Here is a 17601-nt window from a genome sequence, read left to right as displayed (position 1 = left end):
ATTAAAGTAAATAATTGGAAAAAATACTGTAAAGTTAAACATAATCTTGATCCATTAGATTGACAATCAATCAGGAAGCTTGAGGCTTGGTAACCTGAGAGGGATTTAATAAGAATCCATTAAAACAGCTTGTTATAAAAAATAAAAAATAAAAAATTTGAAAAATTTCCCCTTAAGCCAAAGAAATATTAAGAAACCTATATGGAACCCAAGGGATGGAACTGCCTGGGTCCACTTGTGTCGGACAGATTAGCGAATGATTTTTCTCGTTAGCAATGTAGACTAGCACTTAAGTGTTTCATTTATGAGTGTGTTTTGTTTCTTTTTTTAAATTAAACTCAGGGCTATGATTAGGCACAGCTATAGTTATATGCAAATAAGTCTTATGTTTGGCCTGCAAGAACAATATATTAGAGCGTGCATCTTTAATTCTGAGACAAGATGCACAAATCATGATACAAAATAAACATGATTTCTAAATAATGTCAGATAAATAAATTACCTTTGTGACAAAAATTGCTAAATCATGTGAAATTCAGGTTTATTTGGGAACCCAGGAAGTCTAGAGAACTGGCGTTCTGTTTAATGACAAGTGCTTACTGGTCTTTCATGCTGCAGAATTGATGACTTTCCAGGTTCATATTCAAAAATACTTCTTGGCTCAGAACGAAATTTTCTTGTGTCCACTTTTCTGTCTGGAGGATCCCAGTCATGCCTAGAAATAACCAACAAATTACACGTGAAAATAATTCTCTGTGCTTAAAGCAGTTGTATATCACTACTCGCTGTTTTCAAAGTTAATTTTAGTATAGATTTTTTTTTTTAAGTCTCTCAGGATTAAAAGTTAATCTGCCAAAAATACCACATTTATGTTTTATTTTACATAAATGATTTAAGGAGAGCTGTTTCTTTTATTTTACATTATGTTTTCCTCTGTTTTTCCCCTGCATACAGTGATTTTCTTCTTGCTGGTTCGAACACTCACACAAGGGGTTTGTACATACACAGCCAGTGATCTGCTCATAAACCTTCGGGCTGTACACTTTGGCAGCTGAATATGTTCGTGTTTAGAGAAAGTGGTGGATACGCTCCATTAAGTCATGTGAGTTTATCCCAGTGCTCTGTGACCTGGCATCCTTAATTCGAAGTGACAAGGAGTAATGTACACGTCGTGTTTGATCTTGTTTATCTTGTAAATGGCATCATACTTTGTGAAAAGTACAAAGGTATCGCTTGGGTTGCCATCCACAGGAGCAGGCTGTGGGGATGGGGGATCCTCCTTTGGTGTCATCTTTGAAAAACAAGAGTCAGGCATCTATCCCATTGCATGGGAGATCTTGGAATCAAATTTTTCTCCCTGAACTAATATCCTTCAAGAGGCCCTCAAAGACAGGGATTTGGAAAGTAAAGCTTTTTAAGTAGCTGGGGCTAAAGAAGGCTTCCTCGAGGAGGATCCCTTTTGAAGAAGAAGGATTTTCTGACTATATGTGGGAGAATTCTGGCCCGTGGAATGGGATGGAATTTTGACTTCATGGCATGTTAGAAATAGAAGTGCTCTGAGGGACAGGAGAATGAGAGGCAAGTGCTGGCTTTCTAGTACATTGATAAGCAATATTCAGCAGAGGTTTTATGAGCATGACATGAGACAATATATACGAAAGTTATCTAGACATTTTTAAGTGATTAGTATATTTTTTAATGAGATTTATTTTTACTGAACAAATAGGGCAAATAATACATTTACATTTGAGTTAATTTATTTCTTTTTTATGGCAGAGATACCATTTTGTATTTAAACAAGTATTTCTCACAGTTAAGACATCACACTTCTAAACATATAATCATGAGGCGATTGTTATTAAAATGAGAATTTCTTCAAGTATGCTGTGTATCAATTTTTGTGGTATCTTATATGCTATGTGATCATAGGTTACTCTTAATGGTACAATGAGGTGTTGAATATAATTTTTTTGAGATGGGTATGATAGATGAATGCTTAATAAACAGCATTAATGTGGAATAATTCTTATACCCTTATTAATTAATTGCCAGTATAGCATGAGCTACAACATCAGTCAGAGCTGAGTTTGAATCCTGGCTTAGGCATACTAGCTATATGAGCTGAGCAAGTTACTTTAATTTTCTGAGTCACAATTTCTTTCTCTCTTAAAGGGGTTTCAAATAAAACATATCCCATTGGGTTGTTCTCAGAATTAAATGATGTTATTTGCTCCTGTTTTGTTGTGTTGTGTTTGTTTTTCATGATAGGCCTGTACTAATGCTCGCCTAGTGCTCAGCTCATAGCAAACTCTCAATAAAGGTTACCTGTAAGTAGGATTATTAGTCATAATCTTAATTTTAAAATGACACAATAAAAGTGTATTTATAAATTTTTATTTTTGTGGGAATGGTTTCCATAAAAATATTTTAGTGGGGAAATGAAAATTAATATCAGCTCAAAAAGCTAGTGGAAATGAGTCACAGATAGACACTTATTAGCTAATGTCTTATTTATTTTTTATGAATAAACTTCCTACTCTTAAAAAGATATTTTTGCATATCAGAAGGAACTTTTAAATTATTAATAGACCTAACATTTCAAATCTGAGGAAACTGAAAATTAACTGCATAGTCTCTGACCTGCTGTGCCGAAGGGAGTACGTGTTAATTATTTCTTTTTGTCTTCTTATATGCATTTATTGATCAAAAAGTAGAGATTGTGCACAGGTTATATCAGGTCTAACTTAGGTCACTGTATTATGAACCAAACTTGCGAAAGAGTTTACTACAATCTCAACAGAGGAAGTCAATATGGTACATGTATTGACTAACAAGATTGTATATATAAGACTGATAAGATTATACGTATACCATTTCAGTAAGGTAAGCACCAGTTCTTCTACTGAATGTCATGGGGTCTTATTTTCATACTAAGGTAAATATAAGCCATTAGCGAGGAGGTGGGGTGGGGAAATGACTTACTTTTCGGTTGAAGACCGATCTCTTGGTCGAAGTGGTGGGACTGGAGGAGGAACATGTGGGGGAGGGACAGGGGAGGAGGCATCCTTAATGACATCTGTGCCATTGTCCGAGTGACTTTTGGAGAGGGGTCTGTAGGTCTGGGTCTTTGCAGCAGGATGTGACTGAGCACTGTAGGGTGAGTTGTACAGGCCTATCATGAAAAACAAACACAACACAACAAAACAGGAGCAAATAACATTTTAAAAGTGCTTTATAAATTATTTGTATCCCATAAAATACCCAGTGATTTTATTCAATTTATAATCAATAAGCATATTCATAACGCATGCATTGGGCAGTATGATTTTATTAATTTATTAATATGCATTACTATATTAATGTGTTATTACTGTATTCTATACATAAGCATTGATTACAGTAAATCTTCATTAATTATTCTGGAATTAGTAATAATTCAGATTGGTACTAGGAATAACTTACAGGTACTCAGCAAATATCCTCCTAGATAACATAAACTAATGACAGTTAAAATTTCAGAGGTAGATTAAAAGTATTTTATAGAACTCTTTCTGAATACCTTCTATTACTTTAAAACTTCTGATTTACATGTTGTAATTGACATGTTAATTGCAATGAAATAAAATATTGAGAAAATTATACATGTGCTGTTCAAGACTTAAGGAAACAGAAACTCTTAATAAGCTTAGAGCGTATCTGGGATATAAGACACAACAGAACTATGAAAATAATTGGTAACACAATAAAGGCCAAATGTGGAAAACATATAATAGGGATTAAAGGATCTTAGAAGATGATAGATTGGTCAGAAGATATTATGAAACCGATGAGTGAATTCTGAAGGATTGGTTTGAGAGGTTAGAGGAAAAGGGTAGCAGAGATGGCACACAGAAAAAAGGCAGAAAAAGCAGGATGCAGAGTTAGTAGAAAGGGAGACTAGTTGTAATCGCTTTGTCTACTGATTAAATGGTAAAACTCTCGAAGGGCTCTACAAGTTTGTACATAACTACTGTTCAATTTCCTAATTACTAATGAATGCAAAATTTCAATATTAAAAATAATTACAAAAATTCTCAATTTCCTGCAATCTCAGTCTTTTGAGCTAAGTCTATTTTCACTCATTTGCTTCTCCTGAAGTTCCATGCAAATTGCCATGACAAATAAAAAGAGACAATGTCTGCACTTTCTGTTTTGCCTTACTGTTTAACGGTCAGACTTCGGGCTTGTTAAAAACAGGACGAAGGCCCCCAGTGGAGCTGCTCATGCTAAGCCCCATGTCGCCAAACTTAACTACAGTTAGGCCTCTCCCAGAAATAGAGTCTCAAACCAGTCAATCAGGAATGGCCTGATCAGCACTAGTTAGGTCATCCGCCTGATAGACCCCAGCCAACTCCTAAAGGAAAGTGACCTTGCAATAACCGGTCTGCTTTTTTGCCTAGTATATAACTTCCTTGTTCTTGCTCCCTTTTGCCATTAAAGTCTTTCATTTTGCACAGTTCCCCGCAGCTCCTTTCTATACTGGATGTTGCCTAATTCATGAATTGTTGAATAAAGCGAATGAGATCTTTAAATTTTACTCAGTTGAATTTTTTATTTTACAAGCTAAACACAAGAGGTGAGTCTGGAGTACCTGTGGCCAGGAGTAAAAATTGAAGAAACGTCTTAGTGGGCCTCCTGCTATCTATCATCTGGCGGAACGAGGACAGAAAACCAGAGGTCTTGTCACTTGCTAAGCCTGTCCTACTCGGTTCGTTTTGTTTTGTTTTGTTTTGTTTTGTTTTGTTTTCCATCTCTTTGTCTTTGGAGCCTAGTAGCAGAACCCGTAAAAATTAAAGGGCCTGTGTGGTGGTATTCAGGTGTCAATCACGAATCGCCTGAGGGGAGGGGAGAACCTCTGCAGTTCTGAGGCCAGGCTGGCAAGGGGACCCCTAGTGAGGGTGCAGCTACTTAAAGGAAGGTGAGACTGATCCTCAGAGCCTACTCTAAAGAAAGGAAAACAGATGCTGTGTCTAAAGCTGAGCTGGGACAGGAAGCCCTGTGTGGGATCCCCTGATGTGACATTTTGGAGAAAGTGATGACGATGCCAAGAAACATTTTCTAGGGGTTCGTCACTCCGGCCTGCAACCAGTTCACAAGATAACAATGCACTCGAATACAAGTAAAAATGCCTGGAACTGAAGTCATTCTGTCATGACCATTGGCAACTGTGAGTCAGAAAAGTGTCCAGACAAAGCGGGATTTTAAAAAACTTCTTGAATGAATGGTTGCATTTTGGAGCAAAAGCATAGACAAGGTCACAAAATACTTTGCTTGACTTGTTTTTGTGAAGGGTATCTGAAAGATCTTACGCAATAGTAATCACTCTCTCCACTGATAAAAAGAGATCTTTATCTTATTTTGTATGGCCCCTTCCCCTTCCCTCCCTTCCAGTTGTTATAGTACATTCTTTCAGGCTGGCCTTCACACTTCGGTTAAACATTCCTAGGGCCCAAAATAAACCAACAGTAAGAATGAATGAGTTAAAACAGTATTAGTTCTCATCTCCATGAAAAAGATCAATCTTTTTGTTATGCATGCTGTGAGAAAAGAAGAAAAAAGCATTCTTCTGATTGTGTAAACTGAAGACATGCACTCAAACAGTGGTAAAAAAAAAAAAAAAAAAAAGTGACTGCGAACTTTTTCCAAGCATTGCAGGGCCTAAAATATTCATTGCAAGCAAGGAAACCCGTCCTACCTGCGTTATATGTATAAGGAGTATTATACATGTCTGTGTCATCATCTAGAAAATGAAACATAAATATTATGGTAATACATATTTGGTTACCATAGCATAACAAGACAGCAGAACTTCAGAGAAACAACAGAAATTTGCTAGACAACCGAAGTATTTTGCCTGGGTCATAACACCGTTTTTAAAAAAATCCACATATTGTTTTTTTGCTAGGCCTCTGAGATTTGATCTTTCTTGTTTGTAACACATTCTCTCGGCTGCCCTCTTCACAGTATACAAGACCGGAAACTTTACCTCGCTCCCCAGGTAGCCTTTTCGTTTGGATCATGAATTTCCTTTAGTAAATGCTTGAAATATCTCTTGTCAATTCAGTGAGACCTACCTATCTATGCTCACTGTCTTTATCGCTAAGGAGCAGACATGTGTGGACAGAGGATTAATGAATCTGTCTAAGCAGACGACGTGCCACGCAGGTTTAGACTGTGGATCAGAAAGGACGAAGGGAAGAGACCAGAGCACCTGGCACTCCTTCAGGTCGTCTTATAAAAGGCTTCTTGGCAGATCTGAGTGCGGCAGGAGCACGGTGTCTGTGATTTGAGGGGTGATATAAGTAGGGAGATTGAAAAGAGTGAGGGCCATGGGGTTTGCTAGGGTCTTGACATTTTGCATGAACCAAAACTGTACTAAAGGAGAGTTTACATATACATCCTTCCACCCAGTAGGACCTGATCAGAACACAGAAGAACATACATACCCGGCTTGTGCACCATGTGAATTTGCTTAAACATTGTCTTATACCAGTCCTTTGGTCTGTCAACAGTCTACAAGAGAGAATGTCCAACAGTTACAAACTCCTTCCAAATAAACATTGTTCCTCAATGTTTTTCTTTCTCTATTTTATCTTTTTTAATAGCAAATTTCTGTTCTGTGATTAAAAAAAATCTTTTTCATGATGAAAATATCAGTAATTTATCGAGTTATGCATACAGTTTGTAAATATATTATCCCTCGTTTGTGTTTTGGCTGAATTAGAACATTATATGTTATGGTTTTATTTTTTCCAAATTATAGTTGTACCCAGCACTAGACAGTTAATATTTACACAAACACATTTATACAAAATTCACTGAATAAAAGTTACAGTGTTGTAATGGTTTGCTTTGGTAATAATTATCATCGTCCCTAAAAACTTTTTAGTGACCGTTCTGTTTAAAACATTATTTTTAGAATTAACTAGGGAATATTTTTGACTCAAACTGTATTCTGATCAACTCAGTCTTAGAGAAATAAAAAAAAAATGATATTTTCTAGTCTAAGTTACTAAAATACTGGATATGGTGACACAATGGAGAGTCTGAGATCAAATCTAAAAATATAGATTTGTATACAAATTTTTTTAACATGATAATTAAATGTACCCAACATTTGCTAAATTGTAAATTCCTTGAGAGTAGAAGCTCTTCCCTGTTTAGCCCAGGCTTTTGAGATGACAGAAACAGTGGGCTGTAGTGGAAAGTCAAAATTAATGTCAGATAAACCTATTTTCATATCTTAGTTCCTTTAATTTCCGTTTCCTAGCAACATGAATTTAGGTAAGTTAGATAACCTTAGTGCCTCAGTTTTCTCCTCTGTTAAAATGAAATAATTATATCCATGTCATAGGATTATTATGGAAATTGAATGAGACAACGTATACAAACAGACCTAGAACAATGCCTAGAATATTAGAAATGCTCAATAAATAATAACTGTAGAGAATGTCAGATATTTATAGAATAAAATAATGAATGAAATCAGATTATTGGATGGTAGGACTGCCACAAAAATATTCTTGTACTTGTTAGAATGAACTTTGCTTTCAATTTTATATCTTGGTTTTTCTCTCAGAAATGTGGTCATTGCATTTTTCATGTGGAAACTGAGGGTTTTGTGCTATAGCTAAATTTATTTTGGTCTCTAAGGAAATATGATTCCGGGAATCACCACAAATATGGATTAATATTAAGGCCTGCTTGACTTTGTTGCATATCACCTCTTCGTTCATTCCAGGCTCTTCCTACAATGGAAAAATTAAGGGGACTATTGATTGATCTTATATTCAAATGATAGGAGCTGAAGGGAGTGGGTGCAGTGGCTAGCTATTATTTGTTGGCTTAAACAAAGTAGTTGAATAAGTATCTTTAAGGAACATTTATTTTCACAAGAGATCCATTTCTCTTTCATTAAGCTTTATTTCCTTTCCAGTATTCAGCAACAGAAAATAAGACACGGCCTTGTGCAAAACTGTTTTCCAACCATACCTGGACAATGACCACTGGCTAAAAGGATGCCTAATAAGTAAGTTATATCACTGTATATGGCAATGTATCTTGACAGACAAGATTTTTTTCCTTCCCTTGCTGGAGGGCATATATCAGGCAGGATCTCAGTTCTGCCATCTGCTAGCTTTATATGGTGAGCACAGAGATGCCAGAAATGCCCAGTCAGTTGGCAAAGGGGAATATGAGACTGGTAAATGGGAATAATAAAACTCTGTGTCCCTTCTAAAAGAAGTCCTCTAAGCATTTAAAGTTCCTTTTGTAAATGCTCTCATGGAGATTGTTATGGCTAATACTGAGATTAAGTAAATAGAAGTCTACTCATATTTGAAGATGTTTACTCTTGTATGTGTCCTTTGAAATTATTTTACATGGACGGCAACCACTAGCAATTCACTATTCAGTTGTTTTCTATAACCTTGGCTCAGTAAACCCGAATTTTTACATTCCTATAGTTTACAGAACATCAGAACTCTACATTGATTTATCATGCAGAGATTTTCCAAAAAGGAAAAGGCACATATTTTCTCCACACCAGTATACAGTTATTCTATTCTATTTTTGCTCCTTTCTAGTTTTGAAAATGCTCAAACGGTATTGTATTTGAACTGGCAGAAAAGAGTCTTGTATTTCACTTAACTAGCTGACCGTAATTAGACAATCTCATGGGAGGTGAACCCTAGTGGTTTTTGTTGTTGTTGTTAAGACTGGCAGTAAAAAGCTAACACAGACATCCAGGTCATGTGAGAGAGGGCAGTCTGGGGAGCTGCTTCCTTCTGTTCAAATAACTCAAAGGTACATTTGTTGACTCTCGGCTTTCTAGAGTTTCTGGATTACTTTACAAAATTCTCTTTCCTCAGTGTATGCTAGTTGTCTAAAATAAGACTATAACGTGATACATTGAGACAGTACTGCCTTTGGTGTGCATGCTCAGCAGAGAGCCCATGTGAAGCAATTTGAGTCTGATAATCATTACTTTCTATGCTGGATGAGAAAGAAAAACAACCTTAGAGATTCTTGGCCTGCAGTGGCTTAGAGATGGCCTGACTCGACATTCATAAACACAGCTATACTTGGGACGTGCTTGGCAAGGCTGGAAAACAGAAAACGTGAATAAGAGTCTTCACAGACCTGTACCTTCTTTGTAAAGCTTTAAAAGCCTAAACAAGAGCACAAAAATTATGGTTCCTTATAAGGAACTTTTGGGTTGTTTATATTTTATTTTTTATTTTATAGAACCGAACCTAGCATCGACTGTTTAATATATATGTTTGCTTAAGCATATCTAAACATTCTTTTGATTTGGCAGTAGATAAATAAATAATATAAAAAGTTTAATATTACTCGATTTTTGTTGTCTACATCTCAGTTTTCTCCTTTTAAAAACTAACAAGCAAGGCCTTGCTATTTAAGAAAATTATGTCTTACAGATTTAAAGAAGGTCTGGCTTTGCATGTTCATTTTTATTTATCATTTATTGACTTAAAAATGCACCCAGAGGCCTCAGATGAAATCTTTGCAGACAGAATCTGTAACTACATAGAATCAGGGATCTCCTAATTTGTGTATATACTATGCCTCAAGGGCCAATTTTTAAAAAATCAATTATACCATACCTGTCTGACACTGTATTCTACATTATTAGGGGGGGAAAAAAATTTCAATTTTAACCATTGAGTCAGAAATCTTAAAAGAGAAACAAATGACAAAACATTGTTACCAGAAACATGCAGTCTCATAAAATTGAGAATGTTAGTCATGATCCCTGAATTTTTCTATCACTTAAATATGACAATAATCAGTTTCAAAATAGATTTTTAGGACTTTATAATTAGTCACATTCAAAGTTCTCAGAATCTAATGAGTATAAAATTCATAGCAATTGCTATGCAGACTTATCTTTTAGCTTCCAATTCTAATGCAGATGCTTGGAAGAATCAATTTTTATGATATAGAACACATAATCCCCTTAGAATAAATACAAATTCAAAGAAAGAAGAAAACCTCCGTACTTCGTTTTTAGTCCTGTTTGAGTGTTTCCAATTGTACCACTGTTTTTTTTTTTCTTTTTCTAATCACTTTCCCATTTTTTTTCCTCTATCCACTATTGTCTTTGGCCCCCCAGGTTTGCCTTCCAGGGAAATAGCTCTTGGCAACATCCCAGCCAGGTTTGTGGGTGTTGAAGACAAGAGCAGGCAGACTGAGCTCCACTCTCGCACTGCCCTCCCCCTCCCCCGCCAATTTCACCTGCAAAGGTGCTGCTGCTCTCATCCTGGTTCCCAAGTCGTCCTCCTCGCGGCTAGCACAAACCTTCTCTTCAAGTGGACTGGTCAGCAAGCAGCTGCCTGCCCAAGCTCTCAATAGCTGCCTCTGCTACGGCTGAGCTGTGCCAGAAGGGGCTGCCCTGATACACTGAGAAATGCTTTGGCAGAGTTTAAAGACTAAAAAGAAAAAAAAATCCAAACACTTTCACTTATCATCTCCAAGAGCTCTCAGCAGACACAGCTGAAGAGGGACACTAAAAATGTGTATTTTTCTTTAGACAGTTTTTCCTTTCTATGACATTAACTCTCTTCTCTCCAATCATCTCACCTCCCAATTCCCAATTCACAGCTTTGCATCTCCTGGTGTTAACACACATCCATTTCAAGAAACAAATCACTAGTTTATTTGCAACGCACAGGAATTCAATGCAGACAAAGAATTCACATTTTCTTGTTCCTTCTCTTCTCTAAATTGTCTTAACATTCCTTGGTAAAAGGTAAAACAAAACATACTTTTATCATATAACAAAATCACAATTTTTATGATTTTTAGTTAAAATGGAAAAACAGATTGTGTGATTATTTCCAATCGACAGTTCTCTTTCTCTGCCACACACAGCATAATATTCATGAGAACTCAGATAGCACAGAGGGCAATCTTCATTATATAAGACCATAGGAATGCACAAAGCCACCAATAATCCATCCTTTGTAGTGTCTGTGCACAGCCCCAGAGCAGTGACGCGCATGCTGGCATCTCCTACCGTTCTAATTGCTGTGGGGATTCCGGATTCGTCTACGGGCCCGATCCCTGGGTAATGTGGCGCTTTGATGATGGTCACTCTCTTCTCTTCCTCGGAGGATCTATACAGTGGTATGGAGCTGCCCACGGTGCCGTCCAGAGATTGTGCATGCTGGGGATACGTCTCCGTAGAATCTGTGGCGAAAACGTGGTGAAATATAATGTATTTGATGTACAAGGAAACAAAATTAATGATGCCTCTTACATATTTATGCCAGCTGTGACATAGTCTTAATTTCCATCACCATTTCTTTTAACTCATTTACCTTAAATTTGAGCCACTCCTTGTTAACATGGACGTGTATACTGAACCGACCTCTAACAAGAAGACCTTCACCATTATAAAGAAGGGTGAGAGAAGAATGATGTTTGTTGAAAGACTTCGTGACCATGTGGCAGCCACTGTAAGAAAGCACTTTATATGCATTATTATCTCATCCTTCTAGTAATCTTGGTAGGAGAATAGGGGGGACCTATTTTACTGATAAGGGGGCAGAAGCTGAGACAAGTTTAGTAATTTCCACCAGTTCATAATTTATATTAATATTATTTTTGTGAAATTGCTGGATATTGTTATTCAAAAGTGTTCTTAGAATAAAAGATGTGACTGTTGAATCAATGACGGCGATTTCATAAAAATAAAGTGAAAACAAAAATCCCATTAAGAAATCTTCACATCTAAACACAGACTTGGATGTGAAGACTTATGGGTAAATAAAAGATTTAAAATTACTAGTATTAATTTTTATTTAAGTAGCCATAATATCTTTGCTTTTACTTTGAAGTACGAAAAATGACTTCTTGTCCCTTGAGTATAAAAATTGCCCTAAATATATAAAGTAGATGAGTTTTATCATGTTCCTATCTTATACCATCTTTATTAATGTTTAGTGTACTTTCATAAGAAACAGGAAGGACTCAGTGTACTACATATTCCACTCACTCTTAGTTCACAGATATTTATGAAAATCAACAGTATTACCATCTATCTGGTACAATTGATAATATGATTCCTGTTTTTTTTAATAATAAATTTCAAAATTTTGGTGACTAAGAATAATTCTCTGCTATGATTTGTCAGGTCTGTCATTCAGAAAGTTCTCATTTTATGTGGATATGGAAAAGTCCTGATGTTTCAGAGTGGCATTGATATATATTTATATCTCAAAAAATGTGACTGTGTTTTCATGGCAAATTTATATAAAATTTCATAAATAAGATTTAAAAATTAATTCATCATTGCAAAGACAATTAGAGATAAGACTCCTGTAAGCTAAAATCCATGATAACATTTATAACAGCTATTACTATTGTTATGGCTATTTTCAGTTTAGTTTGCAACAGAAAAACATTTTTGATCCTATTCTATTGAAGAATGAATAAGGCGAAGAATAAAATTGCTTTATGAGCCATTGTATGTAAAAGTAATTTATATCTTTCCCAAGCGACTCTAATTTAAAACATAATGTGATATTTGACTCTGATTTTCCATTTAATTCCAAAAAAGGACAACCATGATGCTAACATTTCTATCAAACAATTTTTTTGAGCACCTAGTATATGCAAAGTCCCAGTCTAAGCAAACAGTATTAATTCTGTCTTCATATATAGTTCATAAGAGCCTATGAACTTATAGCTTATATAATAAAAAAGTTAGTCTTTTATTTTATTATGCTCTTATATGGTCCACTAACTCTCATTTTGTTAGTCTTTTGTCTTAAACTACTTATAAAGTTCCTCTAGGGCAGGATAGATTTGTATATTCTCCTCAGGAACTATCTCAGCACTGGCCAATTGGAATTTGTTCAACGTCTATGCAGGGAATTTCGTTCCACGTAGTATAGTTTATATGTAAAATCTACCCATTGATATGTTCTAATATAAAAGCCTATCTATATTTGAAAATTTATGTATTTTGTTTGTTGGGATGAGAGGCACAAAATTGTGTTCATTAAGACAAGCAATAAGGGCAAAGAGTCAGACCTTGGTAATAATTATTTGAGAAAATATTTCAGCTAGAATAATTTGTACAGTTTTACCATAGATGTGTGACAATGCATAGCTTAGTGAAAAAAAAAATCTAGATATAATGGGCCCCCATTATGATACTACACCATGAACTGATTTTTCAAGGGCAACATTTCGGCACAAGGACATTCTACCTTCTTATACTCTAAAAGGACATCATTATAAGATTCACAGATTATCTCAGGAGCAGCATTAGAGAAGAGCAAGTATATTTAGACTTTTCTTTAATGAGTCTCATGGCTACATGTAAGTTTTATAGTTATGAAGTTTTTGTTGACACTGAAGTTGAGTTAGTTCCACAATGTACATGCTGAATGTCCCTCGGTAAACTAACAGCAACATGTTCTTTCAATATATACCCCGTTGGGGAAGAGGAGGTGCTGCCTGCTGTCAAAGAGGAAATGGGAGTTAAAACCCCATGTCCTAGTTTCTTTCTCCCTGTTGTTGGTTGGTGGTGGCCAGAGGATCGGTCCTCTCCTACTTTTGTGAGAGGTGTGCTGTGGTCACGTGGTCCTCCACCTTCCTCTCTGCTCCCCGCTGCTCTGGAAGCCTTCTAGTTGTTCAACATCATGAAACCTTTTTCAGTTTGAATTCAGATGATGGTTTGATTTAGTCTGTTTTTTAATATTTTGGGTTATTTTGTTACATTTTTAAAAACTAAGAAATATTTATTACATTATTTCCTAAACCATCCTGGTATATTTTGCCACATAAAAATGTTTCTATCATTATAGCACAGTTTCTTTTCCAGGAAGTTTCAAAGAGTTCATGAGCCCCATGACATAAAATGCTTAAAGTTTTTTTATAAATGTTCAAATGTTTATTTTGTTTCTGGAGGAAAGCTATATCTTTCATCTAATTCTTAATTCCCAAAGGATTAAGAACTATGTATCCATGAAGTTCTGGAGTCATCATCTAAAGAAATTCACATTCCTAACTGAGGATCTTCTGGCCTCAGTTTGAATAGTTTACTACTTCGTGAGGCAGTGGTTTAGTGATAGTTTTAACTGTTACGTAATTCTTCTTTATGTATACCAAAAGAATTTTCTATAGGTGAAAGCTCTTCCGCAAAACAAGAGCTGCCTAGGACATGGATGGTATTTGCCATCTGTGGAAATGCCCTATGTGAATGTTCTCCGGTAGTATGAATTCTCCTCTCCCTAACTGCCCATCTCTTTCTTTCTACACCACCACCCCAAATACCCCAAATATCTAATAGCCTTCTCCAGAATAAGATATACAAGCAGTCATTGTCTTGGAATAGCTGGGTGCCTGTTTTCCCCAGTGCTGAATCCATGCAGTCCTTAATTTCTCCCCTAGGAGAGGATCATTAAATAGTGTTGAATATTTTTGAAAAATTACTTTGATGCTTTAAATTTGAAATTGTCATGAAAATCATGACTATCGAATGACTTACCAAGTGACCGGCCATGCTGCATGATAATGCTTGAATTGAGTGAGCCTGGTAGGGAGTAGGCTGAAGGAGAAAATGGCCTTTGATAGTAACTCATTGGACTCACGCCTCCAGAATTTCCATTCACTGTTATCTGGCTCTGAAAAAAGTATAAAGATATCCCGTTAAAGCACATGATAAAGTCCACTGTAGACATAATTCTTTTAGATGACAATAAAAGAGTTTCATTCAAATGACAGGAATCATCTGTCAAGTTTTTATTTACTTTGTAAACTGATGTCTAGAGGGATAGGTTACATATTTTCAGTGTCTTCCCTATCTTCCTTCATTTCTGAAAATCACTCATATGTCAGAGGGCACAGGAGGTGGTCAGGAAGAATGGAAGCAGCTGACTAGTGGGCATGCCACTCCGCCAACAGGTATCAGTAGGAGTCAGAATAAAATAAATGTGGAGGGCAAGTTTGCTCTTACAGTCAAGAGCGAAGTAGAACACTGTCACAGTACTCTGACAATGGAATTGAAAATGAATCTCACTACTTTGTGAGATTTGAAATGAATGTTCTTTGCCATGAGGAAAGGGGTTGGTTCTCAGACTTAGTCAGGAATATCATCTATTGAATAAACGTTTCCAGGGCAAGGTGATTAATATAAGGGACACAATCATTTGGATTGATTATCATAAAGCAATCTATTCTAGAAGAATCAAACATCTGTTAAATCATCAAAAAGACATGTTAAATTTACTAATGGCTTTTCCCTTCTTCAATCTTATTTAGTACTTTATGAGCTTCAGTTTAGTTTCTTAATAATTTATTGTTTTGATTGCTTTGTATCTGAGTATTTTATATCCCCAGTGGTATTTCAGGCTTCTTGTTGGAGATGGTCATATATATGCTTCTTTTATATATATTTTTATAACATGCAACCTGGTGCCAATAACATAGTAGATATCCAATAAATACATATTCTAATTGAGTTGAATCAGCTTAGTTTGCAGAGGTGGAGCTCGCCACTATTATGCATGCCTATCTATCCACAACACAGCACCCAGCATTGTGGAGACTACGTAATGCATGCGAATGTAACAAAACATTCGTAAAAGCATTTAGTCGAAGTGGCCTTACAGCTGAATACACACAAACACACATATGCACATAAAGAACCAGAATTTGTGAACGTGTTCTACTTATTTTAAAACAAAATAGACTTCTATTATACAGGCCTGAAACACAGATGCATAATTAATTGCACATTTCTATGATTTTCCACTTTAAAACAGATGTGTTTTCAAATGACCTAGAATAAACCTAATTTCATTACTTGATAGCCATACCACATCTGTCCTAAAGTCAATAAACATTTCATTATGAAGATTGTGCTTATTCAGTAAGTACTTCTCTAAGCTGTTACAGAAATCACTCTCATTTCAGAAACAACCATATCTTGAGGATCTTCTCTCGGAAGAGCACTGGGCATTCAAATCAGTGTGAGGCATTGGCTTACCCAAATGGCTCGGAATCTTGATTTACCTGTAATGAATTATTTGAGAATATTTTTGCCTCCTTGTCCAAATCAAGTTTGGTTGATCTTCATAAATATAATTTTCATACTGTTGTTATGATGTATTATAAATAAGAATTCCTTATTAAAAACCACCATATTATTATGTTACTAAACTTAGGAAAGTTGCCCTGAGCCCTATTTTGTCTATGAAAGTGCTTATTTGTGACTTCATTGTAAAATCAATATTTTAGGAAAAAAACTCCCACTTTTTGCCTAAAGTTATTTGCCTTTCAAGTTGAACTCATTATCTATACATTATATGCTATTGAAAATCTATGCCATAAAATTATGAAGCATTTTATAATTTATAATTTAGCCATTCATAAATCATTTATTAGAGATTGCATGTCATATAGACATATTTAAATGATATACTATATGTGGGAAATATATATTGCTCAAAATGGAAAATCAATTATTGATATATAAAACAATAAATGTGTTCATGAATTTCGATACTGGAATGGCTTAGAAAAATAATTACGAAAAACATAGAACTTAATCTCTGCAGTGTAGATTAAGATTATTTACCTCATTCATTCCTATAAGACAGATGGGTTCAAAAGATGTAGGTGTTAGTGAAGGGAGAGCAGGAAGAATTATTAGCATCATGCAGTCGGTAATCATGTATGTGAGAAATGAGGATATCTGAATTACACAGGGCACAATCTCTGAGGTAAAATGTTATCGACTAGGATTTAATATTGGGTTAAATTTTTGAAAAATTGTACTTTTTCTGTGATCTCATCATCACAATATTATCTAAATTTCTGAGATAACTTCTTATTAAGACAAATCACTGCACAATTCATTAGCTAGGGCAATACATTGTAAACGTAAGTGACTCTAAAATGAATGAGAAGAATATAACTGACTTTTTCAGCCCAAGGTAGGCTTATGAGGATGACTGTAATGAATTTCCCAGATAGACTCTATAGAATCAGTTTGCTAATCATCAACGCCAATGCAAATAAAAATGCTCAGCAGCAAAATGGGATGGCAGACAAGAAATCAGTCCTTTTGGGCTTTGGAGATCTGTTTCAAAAGTGATGGTGTCGAAGGAAGAATAATTACATGCACGGCAGCAGGAACGGCTAAGGCGCTACTATCTGCCACGGAAGACCTCCGACCCGAGGTTGGAGAAGGTGTTTCAGATCTATCAGTGGTGTCAGGGGCACCTATCTGCAACTTATCTGGGATGGCTGGGTAGGCCCTGCTCTAGGAGTGGGAGGAGTCTGCGGTGAGAGAGCCTGTGGTGTTGCCGTGGACAAGGTGGTCAGGGGCAAGAAGGGGTTTAAATAAACAATGTGAAAAGGTCGGAGGTCTGTGCAGGTGTGAAGGCCCCAGGTCAGCAGATAATGGCAGGGTAAGTGATGCTGGACTGGAGCTTCAGTCTGGTGAAAACGTGTTTAGGTTAAAAGGTACCACAGAAGGCTTCTGGTGTGGTCCGTGTGTGTGTCTGTGAAGCGTTTACCTCCAGC

The 17601-nt window shown here is 36.0% G+C and overlaps 1 protein-coding gene across 7 annotated transcripts in view; it reads right to left on the bottom strand.

Moving 5' to 3' along the window:
- The window catches only part of SORBS2 (sorbin and SH3 domain containing 2), a 326962-nt gene that overhangs the window by 59065 nt on the left and 250296 nt on the right, over window positions 1–17601 (bottom strand). For 3 of the 7 annotated variants that reach the window (XM_011363988.2, XM_011363987.2, XM_011363991.2), the window contains 5 exons: window positions 11078–11250; window positions 6486–6552; window positions 5735–5779; window positions 2983–3172; window positions 601–715 (listed from right to left, as the gene is read on the bottom strand). In XM_011363988.2, coding sequence (XP_011362290.1) covers window positions 601–715; window positions 2983–3172; window positions 5735–5779; window positions 6486–6552; window positions 11078–11250 — 590 coding nt within the window. Of the gene's footprint in view, window positions 1–600; window positions 716–2982; window positions 3173–5734; window positions 5780–6485; window positions 6553–10296; window positions 10444–11077; window positions 11251–14560; window positions 14695–17601 lie in introns of those variants that run through there. The other 4 variants (XM_023532883.1, XM_011363990.2, XM_011363995.2 and 1 more) reach the window with 3 other exon arrangements.

The sequence above is a fragment of the Pteropus vampyrus genome, unplaced genomic scaffold (genome assembly GCF_000151845.1).
Source record: "Pteropus vampyrus isolate Shadow unplaced genomic scaffold, Pvam_2.0 Scaffold92, whole genome shotgun sequence".
Classification (NCBI taxonomy): Eukaryota; Metazoa; Chordata; class Mammalia; order Chiroptera; family Pteropodidae; genus Pteropus; species Pteropus vampyrus.
The sequence above is the reverse complement of the archived record's forward strand: the minus strand, read 5'-3'. Positions and strand labels throughout refer to the sequence as shown.